Source organism: Phaethon aethereus (assembly GCF_964289735.1).
Source record: "Phaethon aethereus genome assembly, chromosome: 19".
Lineage (NCBI taxonomy): Eukaryota > Metazoa > Chordata > Aves > Phaethontiformes > Phaethontidae > Phaethon > Phaethon aethereus.
Window position 1 is genome coordinate 4854432 of NC_138595.1, and position 23890 is coordinate 4878321.

General features: G+C 43.3%; 1 protein-coding gene across 1 annotated transcript in view; it reads right to left on the reverse strand.

Annotated features, from left to right (window-relative positions):
* Window positions 1-15745: 15745 nt before the first annotated feature.
* SPECC1 (sperm antigen with calponin homology and coiled-coil domains 1) overlaps window positions 15746-23890 on the reverse strand; it is a gene marked incomplete at its 3' end in the record, with an annotated part of 75174 nt that continues 67029 nt past the window's right edge. The window contains exons 12-14 of the mRNA XM_082008628.1: window positions 17568-17684; window positions 16611-16670; window positions 15746-15835 (exon numbers count right to left, since the gene is read on the reverse strand). Coding sequence (XP_081864754.1) covers window positions 15746-15835; window positions 16611-16670; window positions 17568-17684 — 267 coding nt within the window. The remainder of the gene's footprint in view (window positions 15836-16610; window positions 16671-17567; window positions 17685-23890) is intronic.

Consider the following 23890-nt stretch of genomic DNA (forward strand, 5'->3'; position numbering starts at 1 on the left):
AAGGCCTCGCGGCCCACGACCCGACGCACAGCCTTTGCCACAGCCCGTTGGGGCACGCCGGGGGCATTGCCACACGCAGAAAAATCCCCACGAGCAGCGCGCCGACCAAAAGAGATTTCACAAAAATCATGACCGCGCTCAGCCTGTGGACAGTTATCACGCAACGTGACATTTCCTGATGTAAGGAAATGGCAAAATACCATGGATTAGCAAACACGATTACTCACAGGGCTAGAGCAGTTCAGTTTAGGTCTAAGGAGCTTGGAAAAAATTAAAACCTGATGCAATCGCCAAAAGAAAGGGCTTGTCTGGTAGATCTAAACACCAGCAGTGAATAGGAAGAGAAATATAATTTAATAACTACCCACCGTTTCACTGCACCTTTCATGCTTGATACTGCGCTCACCATCAAAACACAACCAGATCGGAGGTTGAACTTCACACCCGTTTGTAGCAGCCAGCAGTACTAAATAACCCACGACACAAACTAGAAAAAAAATCCAAACAGTTAAGCAAAATAAGCCTTCCTATAGCAAACAGAAAGGAAAAGAAATTGCCTTTAAAAAAACAAAAAACAAACCCCAAAAAACAACAAAGTTGGACATTAAATCTTGCGGAAGGGGAAGCTTTCTGGGGATCCAAAGTTAAAGCAGGGCAAACACACATGGGAGAAGTAGGATTATTTTTATGGATGTGGCATAAATGGAAACACTCTCATTGACTAGAAATGCTTTGGATCAGACAGAGAGGAAGGGGAACTCCTAACCTGTACTGAATGAAGCCATTTTTTTCAAGGAGGAGCAGAATGCTTCAGGGTTATGAGGATGCTACAGGAAAGCCATGTCTGTGCTATATTTAATTCGATGGGGATGTACAGCAAGGTTCCCTTTGCTCCTTTTAGACAAAAGGATCTGTGCTTGGGGAGTGTCGTTGCCCCTTGCCCTCACCACTAGCACCTTTGCACTTCGTACACTCCAGGCACAAAGGAAGGACCGATTCTCTGGCCGGCACTGAAGGCAAGCACAGCTACCTGTGGCTGAAACCGTGTCTCCGCCTGGGTTGGTGTTGAAAGGAACGACAGAGTTTTGAGGAGAGCTGAAGGCTGCGGTACGCAGCCCCCCCACGCCGGGCTGCTCCATCATTCTCAGCACTGGCTGGATCCTGAACTTGCCTACACTGGTTTGGTTTATTTATTATTTTGGGATGAGTGTAGCTTCCCTCATGCAGAGCCTGTTGTAATCATGTAAACGATGGTCATGGAAAAGCACTTTTTCCCCCAAAGCGATGGATTTACATCAGGGTTTTTACACACATTGTTTTCCTAGTTCTAAAACATGTGCCAACAGAAGCCTTCACAGCACTTTATAGCTGCTTTAGAGCACTTCAGTGAAATGAGAATTAACTTTTTGCAGTGGATACGTTTTATTAGAAAACAATCTGCTTTTGTGATCATGGAAGTACTTTTTACAGGCTGATCCAAGGGAAATTGTGGTTTATCAAGTCAGACATGGACAGAGAAACCATTATTTCAGATTCTGATGAATAGGTTGCTCTGGGCAAGGTCTCTCTGTGAGACAGGTAGTAAGGCACTGTGAATATTATGAATTTTGCATTACATGGAGATTCATGGCTCTCCAAAGCAGCAAAGCCTTTGCCAAGGTCCAGTGGTTTATTCTGGCATTAACTGATGCAACTGAACTTATTCCAAATGTAACTTAGCTGCAAGTGGAGCCAAGGACAAGCGTGCTCAGCTCTGTTGTACCAAACGTGGTTAAATCCTGCTGGCAGTAAGAGTAGGATGAGCCCATTCCCAGCCCGAGATACCGACCCTGCCCTCCAGCTGCATTCTTCGAGCTCTGTTTTAAAATATATGGCATTGTATACCCTACCATTAAATACCGACTGAATGTGCTGGCCTTGTAAAGTAATCATCTGAGCTCGCATTGTGAAATGCTGCAGCTCTTGGGGCTCTGAGGATGATGAATCTGTAGGTGATAATATGCATATTTATATACTGGAGCCTGTAAAGGAGCAAGGAAGTCACACGATTAGCAAAGTAAATATAGCCCAAAGCTTGCAGCTTGCGGAATCCAGTCAGGAACCAGAGCGTAATAGTAACACGGCAGCAGGTCGCTGGAGCACCGTTGGATGCTACGATGTCAGATCGTCAGAGACAAATGAATCATCATTACTATTACTTTCCTGGATTCTATTTTACTCTAGGGATTTGCCTCTCAGTACTCATGTAGGAAACAGCACCAGCCCCAATCTGCTTCTTTCAAGTGCAAGGACTAATCTGGCTCTTTTGTTCAGAGGGAAGGAGATTTAAACAGATCCCACGTTATGAATGGCGATGCAGTGGGAGCCAGGATCAGGACCCTGGTGCGGCCGTAGCCCGTGTCTCCGTGGTTTGGCAGAAGCCCACCAAACTCGTACGTGCTGTTCCTTCTGTCGCTGCAGTCCCCGGGGGAGAAGAGCTGCTGCTTTGGAGGCAGCACGTTTCCTGCAGCCCTCTGTGATCTCTTTTGCGTGAGGCCTCTGTGCCCCTGCGCGGTCTTGGGCCTCAGTAAGGACTTCCCTAGCAATCTCTGTCTTGACACCTTCAGTAGTCTTGGCCCAGCCACAAAGAACTAGTGAGGAACCCCACTAACACACATCTCTCCCTACACACCCGACAAGGAGCCCAGGCAGCGCTCAGGGGCGAGTCTACAAACACAAAGAAAATGCTCCTGAGTCAGTGACAGCTGAGTAACTCACATTAAACAGAGGAGTAACAAGCACTGAAGTGGGAGTGTCGTCTTCAAAGGGACACAGACATCTTCTGGATATCAAAAACAGGGGGGAAAAAAAAAGGTGGATGCCAGACAAGTTCATCTGTCTTGCTGCTACAGGCATATCCGTCATACCGATCCTGGCAACCCTTCACCGACCTCCGAGAGCTGCGGTAGCGAGTAGAACTGGCTCTCGGGTGGTAGAGGGCATTGGCACCTCGTGGCTTCACAAGAAAAGCAGCTGCCAGCCATCGCCTCCCACAGAGAGGCAGCTCCATCCCAAAAGTGCCCATAGAGGGGGGAAGACTGGAAATAAGGAGCAGAGGCAGAGGCAGTCCCCAGGGCTTCCTGGACAAGCCCTGTCCTGGAGTATAGGCTGTGGCACAGCTCCATGCCATGGCACGTGCCCTGCTATGTCCATGGAGGCTCAGAGGTTCTCTCTTCCTCCAGACCTTGCCCGTACACCTCAGTACGAGCCTCCACACATGTGTCTCCCCAGGAGGCACTTGCATTTCTAACGTCTTTTCAGTACTTGTCTCCTCTGCAAGGACCGCCGGTGAAGGGAATGGCTAGTGGCAGTGGCGATGGTTGGGATTTGCAAGATGGACATGAGAGCTGGACAGAGAACCAGCTAATGTCTGTCATGTGGCTGTATCTGACTGCCAGGGCAACAGCCCTCAGCCACAACTTGCTAAATAGGCCCCGTGAGCCCAGCCGAACGAGCACTGCCTGGTGAACCGAACCCCCATTACCACTCAAGTCCTCACTAGTACTTCTGGGCTGTTTTGCAGGACAAGACGCAGCTTGTCCTGAACCTGACTCCAAGAAAGGATTCCCAAGGCACAGTATAACCTGTAAACCATGCAGCAGGTACAAAAGCCCTCTTAAAAGCCGATGACGGGCTGAACTACACGCAGGCTACGCGAGCTGGGTGAAGGGAACAGGGGTTTTGAGGCTAACTTGGTATGCAGGCAGGTGAAGCAAGTACCCGGCGCTGCCTGCATATTTATTGCCTGCATTGCTGTGCTGAGCATTAGCATGTCAAAGATTCCAGATGGGCTCTGAAGTAAACAAGGATGGAGGCGAATGGCCAAAGGTGAGGTTTGCCCCTGTGTAGCTGTAGGCGTTTTTCTAGAAGAGACTGGGAAAGGAAAGCAGAGGGTGAAATGCCAGAGAAAATTATTTCCATACTGGAGACTTCAGTAAGTCTGCAAAATCATTGGAAAAGAAAACAGAAAAATTATGGTAAGATCGTAAACTGCAGAACAACAAACTTGGATTTTCCTAGTCCCCAGGGTCATTGCCAGATGATAAACGTATATTATCCTGGAATTTAAAACTGGTGCTGAAATTATCTGCAAGAACTCACCTTGTAACAATGCAGGTGTGTGAATTCTTTATAAATTGTGGGTTATATCTTACACCTTTCATTAGAAAACAAAAAAGTGACCACAAGTCTGAAAAAAAACCCCCTATAAACAGCGGTGAAATTAAAAAGGAAGGATTTTGGCTGAGTGGAGGCAAGGGCATTGGGGATACCATTTTGAAGAAATCTTTAATTTATCTCTGTGTTTGATTTTATTTACTAACCACCTCCTATGATGAAAAGCCAAGTACCTCTTCCAGCAGCACTTTTTAAATGAAAGCTGCAGCTCAAGCCAAGAGCCTACAAAGCCCTGCGGTGCCGAGCCCTGGTTGCAAGGTCCCACCTGCACAGGGCTCCCAGCGGGTACTGGGCCCAGTTGTCTCGTTTATGCTGGTGGAGCTGGTAGAGCCAACTTCCCCAGAGAAATCAATAGGAAGCGTTGTCAGGTTCGTTTCCAGGCCAACATCAGTGGTGGAAAGCCCAGGGTGAAGCCGGACAGGCAGTGATGCTGTTTGCAATTCAAACAACCTGCGACGGCTTCATTCACAGCTCAAGCTGCCGGGCAAAACCTTCGCGGCCTCATGGCCCTCAGAAAACAAACTGGCTGAGCGCCTGCTCCCCAAGCTGTCTGGAGCCTCACTCCCAGTCAACGTTTCACAGCAGCAACAAGGAGAAGTGGTTCTGCTCCCCGCCAAACCCTGACAGTGCAGGGAAACGTGCTCTTATCCCAAGCTTTTAAAGCCATTCTGCTTTATGCAGAAATGTGACATTTGGAGCTCCAGTGAGAAGACTTGAATTGCTGCAACGCAACTGCTCTGAATGTAGAATTATGCTCAAATTCTAGACAAAAGCTAGATTTAATTCAAATCCTTCAGCCTGTTTTCTCTGTGCAAGATGGAACCAAGATTTGTAAGTATCTGTTATTACTATTATTGCAATTATCTGCAACTGTCAGAGGACAGCTATAGCATATAGAGAAGCCATGAACCTGTGGTGTCCCAGGTCCCAGCTAGAGCTCTGAAAACCATCCTTGACCTCTAATAGCTGGCCTCCCTTCACGGGCAGGTCCATGCAGGTCACTCAGGGGTTAAAGGGCAGCTTAGCTGTGGCAAAGGGAAAACTGCAGAATGGACACAAAAAATTCAAACCACCCAATGCAGAGGAAGGGGCCAACCTTTCCGTCCCGCTCTGGCTCCACACTCAGCTGCCAGCAAACAATGAATTTGCACTCAAAACCTGTTTGAACCCCAATATCGTTATTACAGCCCCTATTGTATTGCTCCATCACAAAGATATAGGGGTTTTCTGTTTTGTCCAGTCTCTGTAACTGTTGGCAAAATTGCTATGTAAACCTAGTGCTAAACACCGTGAAAGCCCAAGAACTTGGTTAGTGTGGTTTCCATCTTTGCAAGACTTTATCAGAAACCCTCCTAGCTTAGTCGCTATGAAAAGCACTGTCTTAAGAGTTGAAGGGGAAGAACCTGGACCATGCTACCCCATGGCGTGTTATTTATTATTAATATTACTAGCCCCTTTGCAAGCTTCAGACTGAACTCTCCCTTCCCAGAATGGCTCTCCAGGGCCTTGGCAGTACAATTGCTCTCAAGGGCTGAGCTGTGCATACTCGTTATTATTGCGGTGCTATTCTGGCCTGTTGGGTTGTCTGAACTGAATACTGGTAGCTGCATTACAAATAAGAGGCCATGCTCCCTGCTTTCACTGCAACTGCCCTGGCTGCGGTTTGTATTTTGGCAAGGAAAATAACAGGCGTTTTATAACTGAAAAAGCCAAGCAGAGTCATGGTGATAGCCTGGCTTCCCAGGAGCTTGATCCTATTGGGAGAATGTTGGGCATGTCCTGCTGAATCACTGACGGGAGGAGTTCCTTCGCCTCCTTGATGAGAGCGTGGGAGTGGCTTACTATGAGACAGAAAGGATGAGCTGCCTTTGAAGACCAAAATTACAGCACACCAAGGTGGAAAAAGGGTTTGAACTGCTATATACTCTTTCTTTTCTTAAGCAAGAGAAGTGACAAAATGGAGCTTTGCATGGAAGCTGTACAGCTGTCTGTGGAACAGGTTAGAAAAAGCACTTGCTCCCATGTTAATTCTCTTAATCTCGTTACTTTCTCTTTAACCAGCTTAAACTCATGATGTGTGAGTAAGGATAAAACCTCAGTCATTGCTGTGTACTTAAGAAGGGACAGCAGTTCACAGTCTAGATATGCAAATAATGTTTACCCACATTGGCATTTTACAGCTTTCATTTTCTTCCTGCTATGCTCAATAAAAAACACTGATTGCCCCCATAATCTGACTGCCATCTTTTCTGGGTGATATTTCCTTCAGGTTCCTGCTGCCCAGAGTTTGTGCCCGTAGTTTCCAGTATCAAATTCTGAAAAACTGTATCTGTGAGGCTTCAGCCACCCGGTTCTGACCTTTGCAGCCCATCAAGTCTCCACCTGGAAGACTTCTTGTTCTACTTACATTGCTTATGCTTCTCTACCATCTATCATGGCTTGTAGCTTTCAAGCATGTGGATAAACAGGACAGCTTCTCACCTAATGCTCAGCTGCACTGACCTCCTGCCCAAACATCACTACAGCTACTGCAACCTAAAAAGAGGAGAGATATGAAGCTGTTACTTTATATACACTGGTGACACTGATAGTTGGACAGCCTAAGAAGATGGGGTAAGATGATTGCCTGGCTCTGGAAGCTGGTCAATATAGAGGTCAGGAAGGACCTGCTCCCTCCGTACTGCAGCTAACATCTCATTTCCTTTCTCCTGAGCCACACACTCTTTAAAAAGCCCAATTGAAAACATGGCCATTCTGAATTACAGCACTACAGAAACTTCTGCTCTTCCAGGAAAGTTTCTGGTGGTCTCTAGAAAGCATGAAGTCCCTGAAGATTTTGAAGCCCAGTGTCTCTGGGAAGACCTGCTAGGAGTCAGAATGGCCACTCAGAGTAAGCAAGCAGGGCTGTTCAGAAGTCGTAACAGAACCACGATCTGAGGTCGCATCCATTTAGGTAACGGAAGCCTCGGAAATTTGGGTAAAATGAGCATTATTAATGACTAAGGGGAGACATGGAAGGATTGGCTCAGAGATGGGGGAGGCTGAAAAATATGGTAATAAGCTTTTCCTGAAAACAAGAGTTTCCTTTTCATCACATGCCATGGAACCACAAATGGGTTCACATAGGTTGAAACCATGTTTGTGACTAGGACACCTGCCTCTGTTCCCGTGGAAGGTCTCTGACCATTTGGGGAATGCGAGACTCGTAGTGCTCATTCTGGGCTTTAAACTTTAGACTACCTCGTCTGCGTTGTCTTCAGCTTCGAATATAGATCAGGGCACGGCATTTTGCTTTCACCTGTCTCTGCCAGGGGCTCCAAGTGAACATGAACCTCAAGATGCTGGAATCCATGTGTGTTCACAGGGAGGTCTTGGTTCATGATGGGGTCAGAGGCACTGTGGTGATAAAACAAACAAAACCCTCTCCATCTCAAACAGAAGAATGTGCACCAGTCAGAAAGGGAATTATTCTTTCCACCCCAATCTATATTCTTTAAGCTTTAGGAGACACTTGGCAGTGAAAGCATACTAAGCAGCAGAGCAGTCCTGAATCCTGTCATCTCACCCTATCTGCAACCAGCCACAAATAACCCTGGGAAAATATTGGCCTCGACTTTCATTTTCAGTCTCTTGCTGAACCACTTGTAAACATATCCACGTATATTACTCATTGAAAATCTCCGCAGAGTCTCCAGCTTTTCCCAACAAATAAATCAAAGCATCTGGAGTATATTCTGAAAAGAGCTGGGACAGCAGAGCCTGTAAGCATCTAACAGCTTACTTCAGTAATGCGCAAATGCCAAGTCTGGCAGCAAGAGACAGCAGGTCTTCAGAGTCGATTATTCCTAAGCAGTATCTATTTTCTGAAAGATAACAAGGGAATTCACAGATATTAATAGTGGCAAATGGCTGAATATAGAAAATCCTGGCAAAAACAAGAACTGTCTTACATCCTTTCCAGCTGTAGATCCTGATTACTGGGCTGTTAATTTTTTGCTGGCCTCCCAGCATATACTTACCCTGGCAAAGGCACTGGCACAGCTTGGGTAACCGGCTGAAGTCAAGCAGCAGAGCAGTGGATCCATTTTAACATAAATGTTTTTAATGAGCGGTTCTTTGGCTGAAGCTTTGAGTCACAGCCTGTGATAGCATGACTTTGTGTTTCGTAGCAATTACAGTTCAAGCAAGGATTATGGGGACAGGTTTATGAAGAGCCAACAAACAGAGATATCTTGTTTGATCATTTCTTTAAAACCAAAGCAAACACGAACTAAAGTAGCTGCAACAACAGGTGTCTTGCTACCCATTGGTATCTCCTTACTGTACAAAGAACAGATTAACTCTGACAGAGATGTCTCAAGGAGATTCGTATCTCTTTATAGACAGAGAATGGGACTAAGACTCATCGTGTGCAATTTTTGTTCACTGGTCTGCAAGGCAGAAAGGATTTCCACACCCCAGGACTCAAGAGCCTATCCCCATCAAAAAATTGCTGGGTGCTACCAGACATGAAGAATAATGTTGTGCAAGCGTACCTAACAGTTTGATTCATGGAAAAAAAAAAACCCACAAACAAAAACCACAAAAAACCTCAATTATTGCAGTTACTGCAACACGCAGACAGAAATTACCAACTTTACATCTCAACCAAGTTCTGGTTGGGTCACAGGAAGATGGAAATGAGGTCGTCAGTCACATACAGCTGTGAACGCCAACCAGTAACCCGCTGCCGTTACGTGCTCATCGCCACTTGTGTCACAAATACAGGTGGGGAGTCTGAATTGATCACAGCTTCCCCAAGCAGGGCCAGACAACCAGGATTTTACGCCATCGTGACTGAACAACATTACAAAACCAATCTGGTCTGATAATTAATTAGCCCTATTAGAATACTGCATGTTAACTCTAGCGTGTGGTTGGAGGCTGTATAAACTCCTAGCAAATACAGCCATTGCCCCAAAGGTTTTATAGCTAAAAAAGACAGGGACAGACAAAAGGACAGAGAAAACAGATCAACGAAAGGATTGGGAATTTAGACAGACAGACATGCACTGCCTTATTCCAAGGTCACACAGCCAATGCACTTCAGCGGTCAGAGTCCTGCTCTTTACACTTAATACAAGCCTATAAGCATAATACGAGCCGGCACTCCTGGTGATGGTGAGATTGCCAGATACCAAGACGGGGCTGGTTCTGAGAATTCCTTTGCAGAAGGCCACGGAGGTGCGAATATGGAGTATAGTGCTTTCTAAGTGAGCTACAGCAAACCCTCCAAGGTGCAGTGGCAGCTTGAAAAAATTAGAAACTCTAGTTCAGTGTTTCATGTGGTCATACTTTGTCCATGAGATAAAGCTACCCGGACGAGACAATTCATCAAAACATTGCTTTGCCTGTGACATGGCCACAATGAAGGATTAGCCCAGCACTAAAAATCCAGGGCTGAAACATGATACTTAGGTGGGGAAAGGCAAAGTAGTTTGGATTATGTAAACGACAACTTTTTCCCATAAGGTTTCATCTACCCAGCTGGACACAAACGCACCTGAGAGGCTTGAAGAGATTTAAATGCCCATTTCTTTTATCTTCTTTGCTGACTCAGCAATTTTGATTGTTCTAGTATTGCCACTACCATCATGAGAAAAAAGCAGCCTCTGTGAAAAGTATTCCGGAATTTGATCCCAGCATCTTTTAAAGCTCTGTACTTGGTTGTCCACTAGGTTGGACAGTGGCTGGAGCGCAGCCGCCACGGGGCTGAATCCCTCAGCACCAAGGTGGGCCTCCACAGCCCTCTTGTGTGCAGGCTGGAACAAGGAATTCTACCCAGAGATACAATCTCAAATTTAGGAAGCCCCCCTTTACTCCATGGAGAGTGTTTATAACAAATGTCACCATGAACGTCATTGCGTGGTGTTCTGGTTTTGACAGGGAGTCATTATTTTTGCCCTCTTTTCCGTAACTCAGCCTTACCTGACATTCCAACACAAACTTCGCTTTCCCTCTGCATCGTGTGTAATGTCCTGTCGCTGTCCACCAGGTGGGCTGTACCCTGTGAGCTGTAACTCATCTTGCCTCTTCGCTTACTGGTGACTTATTTTTATACTTGCTCTAGTCATGAGTCCTTGCTTCCACTTTTTGACTACTTCTTTCTTAGTCCTTTAGTCATTTAAGAGCTCCTAGTGCAGACACATACTGATCTCTTCTGTGTTCTTTCCTTGCCTTGCAGAGGGATGATTTCCTACTTCCTTTCCTCTTCAATACTGTTTGTTTCAGAAACTGCACTCCTTTATCCCCAAGACAATCTTCTGAAAGGCATCCAAATGCATCTAAGTTACTTAAAAAAAACAGAACTCAATGTATTTATGAAAAGAAGATTCTGACCAAATTTTCTTTGGTACCAGTGTAGGAGAATCAGTGAACCAGAGACTCCTAAAAACTCTCCTGGGAGTCGTGCTTCCCGTCAGACTGCAGAAGAGTGTTTTGTATGTAGATATTTGAAATATTACAACAAACATCAGAAACAGAAAAAGATTTATTAGAAATATTACACAGATTTTTGCATCATACATTTTAATAATGTTAATATTTAAATATTAGCATGTCCAAATCTGGCAATGCCTAGTATATACATTCTAATGTGCTCTTTGTATAAATTAGATTACGATGTAACATCTGTACCCAATGGAGAAAGCTAAAAGTACTTGACTGTTAGAGGTGATTATCCCATATGACAAAGTCAAGCCTGGACCAACAATCAATAAAAACATCGTGTCCAGCACTGCCCAGTGGAACTTGGCACGCATGCGAGTCAAAAATGTAGAGACCGTCAGTTGAGAAAAATGTTAATTGCAGTTCAGTTATAAGCTTGATTCTACACCCTATGGGTGAGTGAGTCTAAATGGCACTGGAGTTGGTAAAAACCAATATAGTGTAGCATAGTAGAAGTTATTGCTGGGTTTAAAAATGTCTTAATGCTCAGTGCCCTGAGTCTTTTTAGGCAAAAGCCCTCTTCTGACAGGAAGATGCATAATCTCATCCCATACTGACCCTGCCTTTTATCAGATACACAAGGCACAGCTTTGCAAACAGCTGGCCGCGTCAGATACTTCCCGCTGGAAGACCCGGTGCCATAAGCACAGAAAGATGAGGGAGGTAAACACAAACTAATGAGCCAACATCATATTCTCATTGCCAAGGAAGTCAGCAAAGCAAAAAGGCAAATTTTGAAGAGTTCCGGGTCAGGAACCAACCAGGGAAGAACCAATCATTCTGCCAGCGTGCACTTCTTTGGTTTGGGCAGAGAACTTGCACATAACTGGTTGTGCATACAAAGCAAGAAAAAGCATAGAGAAAACCTGTAAAAACCAACTTTGAATTACAAAAAAGAAAACCTGCCAAAACTTGGAGAATGTGTCTCAGAGAGAGGAAACTGGAGAACGTGCATAAGTCAAAAATCACTCTGCTCGGTATGGCTGCCCTGCTGCAGCACAGGAAGAAGCGGGAAATCTTTGTCCCCTTTGCATTTCCGTGGCTGTCACAGGCACAGGGAGGGGAACCTGCCAAAGGCAGCAAGCCCTGTGCTCTCTTCTCTCCTCATCTTCTGAGATCCAGCCCAGGCTGCACTCTTAGGAGAAATGTCACTCAAGATGACAGTCAGCGAAGAGATCTCAAGGGATGTCCTTTGCTGTCCACAAAGGCCCAGGTACGTATGTCCCATATATGCCCCTCTCCTCACACACTGGACTTTCACTCCGTTCAGCAGCAATCGTTGCGTACTTTCAGAAACAGCTCATCAGCCTTTCTAGAAGACCTTCTTAGAGGGCTGAATCTGGGCTCTCTTCTCAATGCCTCTGTACCTTCCCAAGCCATGAAACAATTTGTACCTTCTATGACACACCAGAAATCCTGGGAGTCAGACTGCATACTTTTCACACTTTAATCTTCTTCCCTCTCTAACAGCTATAGTACAACAATCACACGACACGATATCCCTCCATGGAACTTCTCTGAAATCCCCATCCTAGCCATTCTTCTCACATGCTCATCCAAAATCAGCTGTTTGGTTTCTTGTAGTCTGCCAGACTACCCAAGTACACACATACAAGCATCTGCAGGTATGTTTAAGAGTGACTGTATATTTAGGGAGCATATGGTGACTTGGTGAAAAGATTTCATTTGCCTGCATCAGGGAAAGATCCATTAGTCCTAAGAGGCGAAGGCAGAAAGGATTTAGGCAGTTTAGGCAAACTGTTACTGATACAACACCCATGTCATATCATCACATGTTCCATTTTAGCACATTTTCAGAGGATTCTCAGAACTTCTATGAAGACTATCCCTATACCCTCTAGCTTAACTTAATTAACAAACTCTCTAATTTTAAAGGCAGCTAAAACTTCAATTTTGCAGTTCAAATTTGAGATGTCTTACAAGGACCTGGAGATTTTCTGAAAATTAGGCTGATCTGCAGCATCTTGTGTGGGACAAATTTAAATGCATATTCAATTTTAAGGCAGCACGAAAAAACAACAGTGATTTCTGAAAATCCAGGTCTAGAAATGTAACTGTGCAACGTTCAAAAGGAAGAAAAATTACACAATATCCTCACAGTTAAGTGAACAAATAAACAATATTCTTAATCTCAAAAAATAATCTGGAAAAGCATCGCTCAAAGTATCAGCATTTCAAAATGCGATGTTTTCCAGGTTTGAGGGCTGAAAAATAACACTGAGCAAATGGTGAAACTGAGTATCCCCTTCCCTACTGACAGACAGCTCCTTGTTCTAACTCCTAGATAGGTAAAATTTTTTTAAGAATATACCATTAGAATTGGGTAGAATTAGTGTTTGGTCTATGCTACTGAGGGATTTGGGAGAATAAGTGGCAAGGAGATGACAGAAACATTGCTTTGCAAAAATAATTTGGAAAAAAAAGGCTGCTAGATCAAACAGAACAGCTTGTAAGGTTAGACCAAGTCTTGGAGAAACAGATTAGAAGAAATGTCAGAACAGTGCTTGAAGCAAATGATCCCGACACATTAGAAAACATATGTATTTAGTGTACATCTGACAGTCACTTGGAACACACGCTTGCAGTGACCAGAGGGTTAAGATTATCTTTCTTTTTTAGATCAAGTGGAGCCCTCTGACTTTGAAATGTTTACCAGACGGTGGGAATTAAAACAGTTTTTCTCATCCCTGCAAGTGCCCGATCCAAAGCCCACTGAGGAATATGGAATTTTCTGTGCTGACTTCACTACACTTTGAACTACAGCCTGTTGGAGAGAACTGGGATCTCTGCCAGTGGATGTTCCTCAAGGGAGACGAGCCTGCTGCAGCCACAAGGCAATGGAGCTCTGCAGCATGACCGCCCTCCTAAATGAACTCCGCTTAGCAGCTATTTTTCTCTTCCATCTTATCACATAACAGGAGACGTGTATCTGAGAACACTTAGAGCAACTCATCCTATGTTCTCTAGGGATGGCAGAGTGTATGCTGAAAAATACTGGAGTTAATTCAATCTAGAAAGCACTCTTCTGCACAGAAATAACTCTGGCCAGCATTTAAAACTGCTTTCTCACAGTATAGGTTGACACATAGAGTGCCAGGGCACTGTAAGTGCGTGCCACTGTCCTTTTTTATCACACAAGACACTCAAAAGATTGGAATCAGACTTTCCTGGGGGCGGCAGATTAGAATAAGTGTCAGACTAAAACTAAGAGCAAGTGATGCTTTTCTCCTCCTACGAAATAGGCATACGCTGTATTCCTCCAACTTCCTTTCTGTTCAATACATTCACTGACCTTGGCCACGGTCAGCTATCCCTTAATCCTGTATTTAATAGGTTATTTACTAATTAAATAGTGTTAAAACAAACAGACAACAAAGCACTGTGGTGAAGCCAGAGGCTGAGATCAGCCACCTGCAAAACCCCAGAAAACCTGAAACCAAGTTTCTTCTGTGAAACTGCTTGTTTCTGTTTCATGAGCTTTTTTTTAGGCATTAAGAGCAGTGAGCACACGCTATTATTTTTTGTAAGAGAGAAATGATCCCTAGCTCCCTATGATTAACATTCACAAAGCGTCAAGTCTGGCCACAGGGTTAAACATGCTAACTAAACAACTTTCTTCCACCAGCACAATCTAAAGCAGCTAGGCAGCCTTCTATGAGGTCCCGTACAAAGCATGCTTGCCAACACCTGCTCCTAGAACAACCTAAGCAGCCTGTTTGATCCCACTATCCTTGGAGACAAACAGAAAATTTAACTTCATGAGGTGAAACAAGAGAAATGGTATAATGGAAATTAAACAGTATCTTTCAGACATTTTACTAACAGTATTATTGAGCTGGAAAGCTATTCTCTGGCGCCTTAGAGATTTCCATGACACAGAGAGGGGTTCCAGTTACATTCTTTGTAACTTGTGAAGTTGCAAGTTCCATTGGTACTAATAAATTATTGTGCTCCTTTACAGGGTAACATCACTTCCAAGTGTGTAACAGTGCCCAGACTGGCAGGGCACAGGCTGTCTCCAGATTCATGCCTCTACAGAGCCATTACGTATCTGTGCTGATTATACAGGATCAACATTGAAGAAAGAAGTTACTCCACCCAATCCACAAAAATATCAACTACTGAGATGTCACTGTATTGCTTAGAGAGTCATCACCCGATTACTGGCACCCTGCAAACTAAAGCTGGTAGATTGCATTCACAATATTCCTACAATAACTGTGCCTGCACAGTCAGCTGGGAAACCGAGCTCTGGCTTCCCGTAGTAATCAAGTAATGACATTGTAGTAATAAAGCTATTTTTCCTCAAAGAGATTACCTCTGTTCGATCTGAAATGAAGTCCCAGCACCCAACAGGATCTTGTAGAGTCCTTTCACTAACTGGTGATGGAACAGAGCATGGTTTCCGAGTTACAAATGACCCTGTTATTATACTGCTGGTTGAACTATGACAAGCAAACTACTATACTTATTGGGTCAGATGTGTGAGAATAACTCACGTTAAGGTTCTACAGGCTTATGTGCATCTGTTACATTTTATAAAATATACGGAGGCAAGAAAACAACATGTATTTGGGATGAGTTAAGCATGTTTTGGCAAGAAGAGCATTTTTGTGAGCTTTTGTATTAATACTAATCTCCCAGCCTCCCTTGAGTGCCAGCATAGTCCACATTGATTTGGAACTTCATTTTGTAGCAGGTCTCCTGTTGGTGGAGTCTGGTTTGAGGCAAACATTGTTTAGCACAAGGGATCCTCTTCAGAAATATCCCATGTGTGTTCAAAAATGCTTTGCGATTTCCATGTGGGAATAAAAGTACAGATTAATTTGGTTTGTATAGATGGACAATGGATATTTATTTGGTTGCAGTCCCAGATGTAATCAAAATTATGGAAGAGCTTTCTTTCAAACTAAGAGCTTACGTTGGTTGTGGAAGAGGAGCAAGCAGATTTTTAAAGTGATCAAGTGCATCTGTAGCATTCTTTGTTCTCTTCCCCACTTCTGTCCACCTCTTGCTCTGCATCTCAGGTCTCAAAGTACTTGTAGATCTGGGCAACGTACTGCATCACACTCTGCCAGTCTGGCCGGTCCGTGTACATCATCTCACTGAGCTCCTGCACAGGACAGACACATTGTCAAAACTCAGTCAAGCACCACTGCTGGAAACATCACTGGGTCCTCTAGTAGCTGTGGCTATTGAACACTACTTCTGCGTCCATTCCAGAGCTCCTTAAAGCCATATACAGTATAAAAGTCCAGGGGAATGATCTACTGGCCTAGTGCAACTGTGAAACTTGTTAACAAACTAGTTAAACAGCCATGTGCATTTTACATTCTAAAAAGATTTCTTCCATCTGCAAAGATCAATTCTCTATATAACCTCATTTAAATTGCTGCTGCTTTGCATATCTCTGGTTCTGTACTTAGCTCATGAACCCCATAGTATTTTTTCCTTCATATTAAACTGATCTCTTCCTAGTCATCATATTGTTGATTTTAGAAAAGGCTTTTTAAACAGTTTAATGAACAAATGATCCTTCTGTTTCTTAAAACACTAAAATGAAAAGAAAGAAAATGGTCTAACATGCAAGTCTGCCCATGAAAATAGGAATTATCTGGAATCAGCTTCCAAGAGGAGCACATAATCAATACTTTCATTTCAATACTAGATGACCTCCAGAAGCTCCTTCAAATTATATTAATTCTATGATTCGACAAATTCTTTTCGGAAGTTCTCCTAACGCTATGAACTTTCAGAGACGGTGGTGCAGCCTTCCCTAGCACTATGTGAACATTTTCAGTGCAAGCTGACTGACTGGCCACATGGCAACAAAGGTTTTGGAACAGTGTATGCAGCAAATCTTCCCTTGCTAAAAGAAGGTCACTCACCAGGCTGGGTTTGATGCCTACACTTTCAGCAGCTTGAAATGCTAACAGCAGATTTCTCTTCTGCAAAAATGCAACAAAAGTTCAAAAGGATTATCATCAAAACATGATTCCTGAACCCTACCTTGCATCTGGTTAATACATTTAAATGAGTAGGTATATTTGAAAACTGAAAAACCACTAGATTCAGTACTTTCACATAGATACTTTTTTGTATTAATAAGGTACACTCACAAAGAAGTTCTTCGTCTTTGAATAGTTCATCTACGTTTGCCCAAGCTACAGCCCTCTGTTTTTGACAAATAGGTTCTTGTGAAACTGATTAGAACCGGGCAAAAAAATCCCAGCACTGAGGTTCTGTCTTTATTATGACTGAAAGGTTTCTGAAGAGGTGTTAACTAATATAAGCCCTTCCTATAGATAGTATAGTTCTTATTGTAATAGATACTAGCTGTCTGAAGTAAATCCAGTAAATCCATGGTCCCTCCCCTTTGTGAGGATCTTAATAAACATATTTGGAATGTGCTGACATGGTCTGACTTCTAGATACATTGCTGTCCAAGTAGTTCAATGAATGATCTGTCTGCCTACTGATACAGCACTTTTAATGTGTGCAGCTAACTCAGGAGTCCAGAAATGCTGTAGCCTTTCAAAAGGGATGCTGTCTTCATGTTTATCCACTGCACTCACCGGATTCAGGCAATTTGTCACTAACTCTTTATCCAGCAGTCCCTGCATTTCTCTCTGGGAGTTCACTGCTGGTTTCCTTCCCTTTTTCAACCAGCTTGTTTGCTTTCTAAGTTCTCAACTGACACTCCTCTCTTACTGTTGCTCCCCCCTACTTATTTTGTATCGATCAAGATCTTGCAACGCTGTGTCTCCACCACATATCCATCAAAATGGACAATGTTTCACTGCAAATTCTGCAAATGGTATAGGAGCAGGTACAACAAAACTTACTTTATCCTGACTGTTGAGCTCCTGGTAAGGAATATGTGCAGGCAAATACGTGTGCAGGAGAGCACAGAAGGCCAGCCCATCACTCCAGCTGCTGCTGAAGTTGGTAATATCAATATTCTGTAAGACAAAACATGAACCATCCCTGAACAGTGCTACACAACAAAAAATTCTCTAAACAATAGTTTTATGCAGTCATGAAACAAAACCTCAAGAGTATTAAAGGAACATAGGTTTACATTTTCCATTCTCCCCCTCTTTTTCATGTCAAGTAGAAAGATACAAGGTAGGATGGCAAGTTTCAAAGTCCTATATGGATTATTAAGGAGCTAAATGTTTTTCACACGGCGCCCCAAACAAAGAGACTCTCTCCAGTGCTTTCTAGATGGTGTGAAACACCATGTGCAGCAGGAAGGACCTTATCTGGTCCCTTTCAGTTACAGAATGGCAGAAATATGATTTCTCCAGCACCTACAACAGAATTAATTGGTATTTTAAAATGGTGTTTCATAACTGATTTCATAGTTCCTTGTCTCAGGAAGTCTAACAGAGGGATGGATTTGCAGAACAATGAGACAGTGTAATCGGTGTATTTGACCACTGTTATTCTTCTGGTATTACACAGCAGATACATGCTTTAATGAGAATGTGCCATTAACAATTACGACTTGATTCAGCCCCTGATCAAAGTGCTATCAAAGTGATGAAATACTAACATAGTCCTCAAGCCCTAAATAAAGAATGTGTTTACTTGTATGTGAGGGGGAGGCTCAAACTTGGCAACAGCAATGGCTGAATGGGCGGCTTTCCAAGAGCTGGGCAGATGTGCCCCGTTCACAGCCTGCATGAATGTTTTCTGCATTCTCATATTCTTTATCAAGGCAGCATCTTTCATTTGCACATCACAGAGCACTTAACAAAAGACAGATAAAGACTGGGAAGTCTGAGATATAGAATTTAATCACCTACCCTAATTCACAAAATGAGCCATAAGTAGTTGAGGAGAGAACAGACGTCTCCTGATGCTCGCTCTCCAACTACCGTAGTCACTGACAAATAAATGTGGCTGTATCACTGGTAACAAGTATAACACAAGACCCTTACGGAACAGAAACAAACAGAAACCTTTAAATCTTGTCTTCACACATTTCCTAACAGAACAAGGCTGAGTGTGCTTGCGGAAGCCATGTTTCGTGGCGCACGGATATATTAATAAACACCCAACTGAAAGCCCTAGCTGAGCTAGAAAACTCTGACTTGTGTGTAGCAACACTCCCACCGCTGCCAGCTCCAGCAGGAGGACAGTGAAAAGGGAATATTTTGAAAAAAGTAGTCTAATATGGTTGCGAGTTTAAATGGTCAGAAAACATCCTCCCTTGCTGCTAGGCGGTGGGATTTTTCTTTGCGAGTCACATAGCTTATTACAAGGGTGCACTCAGGTGCACAGAGGAAACCCAGTTTCCCTTCTCATGACAACTGAACTCCAGAATGTACTATGTTCACCAGGTGGGTTAGAGTGATTACAGAAACCGATGTTTTAAAATCAGCCCACCTATAAACTTAACTTCTTTAAAATTCAAAGATTACTGGGGGTACAGAGTACACTCGAGGTTCTTCACAGGGACTCTCTTGCAAGGCATAGCTGTAGTTAAACATATGCTTATGGCCAAATTCTGATCCTGTGAACAAGGTGACCTTTCTAATGATCTTGTTTGCACTGACTGGCCATACTAGAAAACTAAGGCATTCTCACGGCCAAGTTTTGCTGCTGCAGTAGCAGCTGTAGTTCCAAATACCACCTAAAAACAAAACGTTGAACTTATACTGCTTAGAAAAGTAACAGCTGCTGGAGCATGGAAGACTCCAGGACATGGTGGTACCGTACCATCCCTCACACTACAGCAGGTCTGGAGCTACCCTCAAATCATTCTCAGCAGCCACATCTTCCTGTGCGCTGAACTTCAACTTGGACTCTCTGCCCCTTCATTTTCTTTATTTAGCTATTTTCCGGTTTCTTTCAAGATTCCCCGAAAGACAGAGCTTTTACTGCATCTCTCATACAAAAGCTAATGCAGACGTCCTAAAACCAGACAGGAAGCATTTCAGCATATGCTCTTCACTTACGATGCCTCACTGATTAGTTGTCCAACCTGGACTTTGTCCAGTCAGACAGGATTTCAGATTAGTAATAAATGTCCATAACCAAACATGACTCAAATTGAAGCAGTACAGAATATTTCAGGTTAAAATACTCTGGCTGTAGTAAGTCTCCAGATCTAATGGGCTCAGAAAGCAGGCCATCAGCAGCAGACATCACCGCGCTGCACCAGCCACCACAGTGTAGTTTGCTCTATTAACATCTGTCAACGGAGATAAAAGAAAAGCAACATAGTGGCTGAATCCCATCACAAGAAAAAATATACTTTGGTCCGAAAGCTGTCTTGGCTTTGCCTAATCCATAAAGTCGCACCATGGCAGTCCAACTTTGTGTTATGGAATTGGCTGAAGCTAGGTTACTCTTTCTTGACTTTTCAGACAAACAAGTTAGTAACGATTTATCAATATGCAGTTAGTGGGAAAGGACCGACTGCCAAATTACAGAAGTGTTTTTACTGAGGCCAATATATTTTATCAGCAAATAGCCTACCACCAAATGTCAATATCCTCATTTTATATTGTACGATAGAAATGGAAAATGGAGGTTGTTCCCCCCACCTCTGTCAAAGGCCACGGAAACAGGAATAAACAAAGCCTTAGTTAAGCAACAGGACTAGACAAAAAGGCAAGTCATGTTTGTGTAGGAACATTATATCCTATGCTCGTTTTCATGATGCTATTATGAGACACACATGAGATATTGTAGGAAGGAACAGTTTTGTATTTCACCAGCCCAGCATTACTTTGATAATTTTACTTGTCATTGTAGTTTTAACTGTGCCTAAAACTCTTCTCCCACCTAACATATCCAGAGAGCAGAAGTGCTAATGTCTACAATAAAATCAGAACTAGGTTCAAAAATCCTCACATCTCTAACAGCATTGTCCAGCCAGTCATCTTCAGTAATTCGTGGATCTAAGTCTTACAAAGAAGGAAAAGTTCAAGGATGGGGTTCTGCTGACAATATTTAAACCACAGATGAAATCTACTGCAAAGTGATATGTCATGATCAACGGAGAAAACAAACTCAAATCTGAATTTTTGTCCTAAATGCAAACCCAGAATGAATGTTCAAAGGTTCAGCTCAAATGTTCAGTTAACGGTATGTACACCAAACACTTAGACATACTCCAAATCACTTAGTTGCCATTTTCACATCCAACAAGCATCAGTGAATTGTGGGTTTTTTCCTCTAAACAAATGCATTTCTATGTCATACATGGTATAACTCCCTCTCTGGCATTTCATCTTGAATTCTGTGTTAACTATTTTTCAATTTGGGATACAAGGACATTGCTACACTGCAGCTTTTTTTGTAATACCTCCCCACTACACCACACCAAGAGGAATTAAGTCAAAATACTGGCACACTGATTTCTCAGATCTGTGGCTTCAACTGAAGCCAGGAAAAAAAAACAAAAAAGGAAAACAATTTAGGGAATGAACACCTTGGAAACTATTCACTTCTGTTGATTATTTTGGCAGTGGAACCTGTCTCAGTGTTTCTGCCACACCTCTCTATGCCTCAACACACAGTCCATGAACATGTGGGAGCTATTTGTGTACATGCTGGTTGATAACGTACACTTCCAAACTGCAGGATGGAGAGTTTGGCGATTTCTCTGTCTCCCAGTGTGCTTCCAGCAGAATCCCCACCCCAAGCTCTGAAAAACTGCATGTGGCTTCTCATGAGACCTGGAAGTTAACCTATATAGGATGGCACCTTCTGGGGGAAAGACGCACCATCAAGAGTGTACACAGAATGAATGTAGGGAGAAATCTGAAAATGGCATAGGGACTACAGATCAAACTGAGTCATAGTGCTCATCAGGCAGTGTGAAAAATTTGCCATCTTATGGTCACAGTATGTCTCACGGTCACTAGTACCCCTATGCCTATCTTTAGCATGCCATCAGTAGATACACACTGCCAAAGGCACCTGCACCAGAGATTAACCCCTGGTCCAGGGGTGCCCAGTAGCGCCTGCAACGCTCGGGGTTACGAGCTCCCTTTGGAGCAGACATACCACATCCGTGTTAGGCAGCACTTGAGCTGGGTCTCCCATGGTGCTGCTAAGAAAACACCTGGGGAGGTGGAGGTGGTATAGTTGAAAATCTTTAAAGAATGTGGAAGTCAGGCCAGAAGCGGGGGGCGGAGTTATAGCATGATGACATAACCATCTTTACATACCCTGTGTGGAGTGGCAAAAAGCAGCACAGGAAGATGTGAGGGTACAAAGTTTGCTGGGATAGTGGTAGAATACTGTGTAGAGCATAGAGGTGTCCAGACTAAACTATTTCCAGTGTACTTCGCAGGCTTCTTGTCAGTGAAAATAGCTCATTCACTTCAAATGAAGACTCATGAGTCGTCTACTATACATGCACTGGGAATATTAAGAGACTGGGATGGAAGCACACCAGGGAGCACAGTTATCTGAAGGTGCTTTGGTACCTTCAGTATGGTTCATTTCCATGAACATTAAAGAACCTCGTATTAAGTAAAAAAAAAAAAAAAAATTATAAAATACATTTGCTCTCTGAGTAACATTGCCTGGATAATCTATGACATTAGTGGCAGGCCAAGTCTAAAAGATACTGAACACATGCAAGTCATTAACCTCAGCCCCCCACCCCAGGAACAGGACCTTTGCTTGCAGATAACAGAGCACTATGAGAGCCACGGTAAAGACACACAGGGAAATCTGTGATCTGTTCTCACTAAAAACATTTTCTTGTTTATCTGAGGAAAAAACAACCACCCTATTAGATTTCACTAGATCTTTAACTCCAAGTCTTCAGTAAAAAGCAACAATGACATCACAGGCTCTTCATTACAGCCTGAGTATGTAAAAATACTGACACAAGATATTCCTATGCAGATGTTACTGCGCCCACAGCAATGGCTCTCTGACTCATAATTTTCTCTGTAAGACCCAGAATTATAAATTATAGACATGAATCAGCTTGAAGCTAGCCTAGAATTCTGTGGAAGAAAGCCTGCAATAAATGACCTTAGCACCATTCTTCCCACCCTCCCCCCTCAGCATACAACATGTCCTCCTGCCTCTCAGAAGTCATCGGCACAGAAGGGCAGACCAGGAACATGCCAGAATGGCTAATTATTGAGGTTCAGCCTATACAGAACGTAAACTTAAATACTGAAGATGGAACTAGTTAAAATATACTGATTAAACCAAAAGCAATTGCCTTGTTTTTAATAGCAGCTCCCCTTTAACTGTCTCAGCTTTCTGCAGTCCTTCCTGCTTATCACTAACCAGAGACCCACATCTCCTCCACAGACAACAGTCTTACAGCTCAGCGTTTTACGTGGTTGTATTTAGATACAGGTGTCTGAACAGGGACCTCCTTTTCATGAGACGCATCTCTGCAAATCTGAACTCTGACCATTCCAAGGTAAAATCTGATCAAGGTACCTTGAAAGGCAACTTCCAAAAGATTACCTACACCCACCCATCTTTACCAACAGCTGCATGAAACTGCAAATCTAATCTGGATTTATCACACCCTAATTGGCTGGGGACATGTTAGCAGGCTTCAGCCGAAGAGGTTCTATCAAACGAAGCATATAAGCTTTGAGCTCTGGATAAGCACGTTCTAAATACTTCCTAAGAAGCCACACAAGTGAAGAAGGACTCCTTTTAGCATGACCTAACCTTCTGAGCAAACAGAACACTCCAGTTCATCTAAAATGCTCCAGCAAAGATATGAAACATCTGGGCTGTCTACTAGAAATATGGGTGAATTAGAAGTGTGCTCAGGTCCAGTTAACACGGATGAAAGGCACGAATGCCCAAAATTAAAGACTGCCTGGATTCTTCTGTAATTACAGGGTGCACCCAGATGACTTGGACAATTGCACACAGCTATTTTCAATGGGTACCTGCAAGTCTAAAGCGATTTGCATATCACATTCAGTCAATCTACTACCAGGAACCTTTCTGAATTCTCTTACAAATATTTTTCTCTTAAATGGAATATGCAGTAAAGTAATGCCTCTTGATTAAAAAAAAATCCAGAATAACTTGTGGAACAGCAATACTGTTTATTGCATAGAGATTAAGTGGCTAGCCAAGATTGGGAAGGAAGCCAAATGACCTTCCATCCTCCAGGCTGTATTAATATCCCTAGTTCAAATGGTTCAGGCAGCTG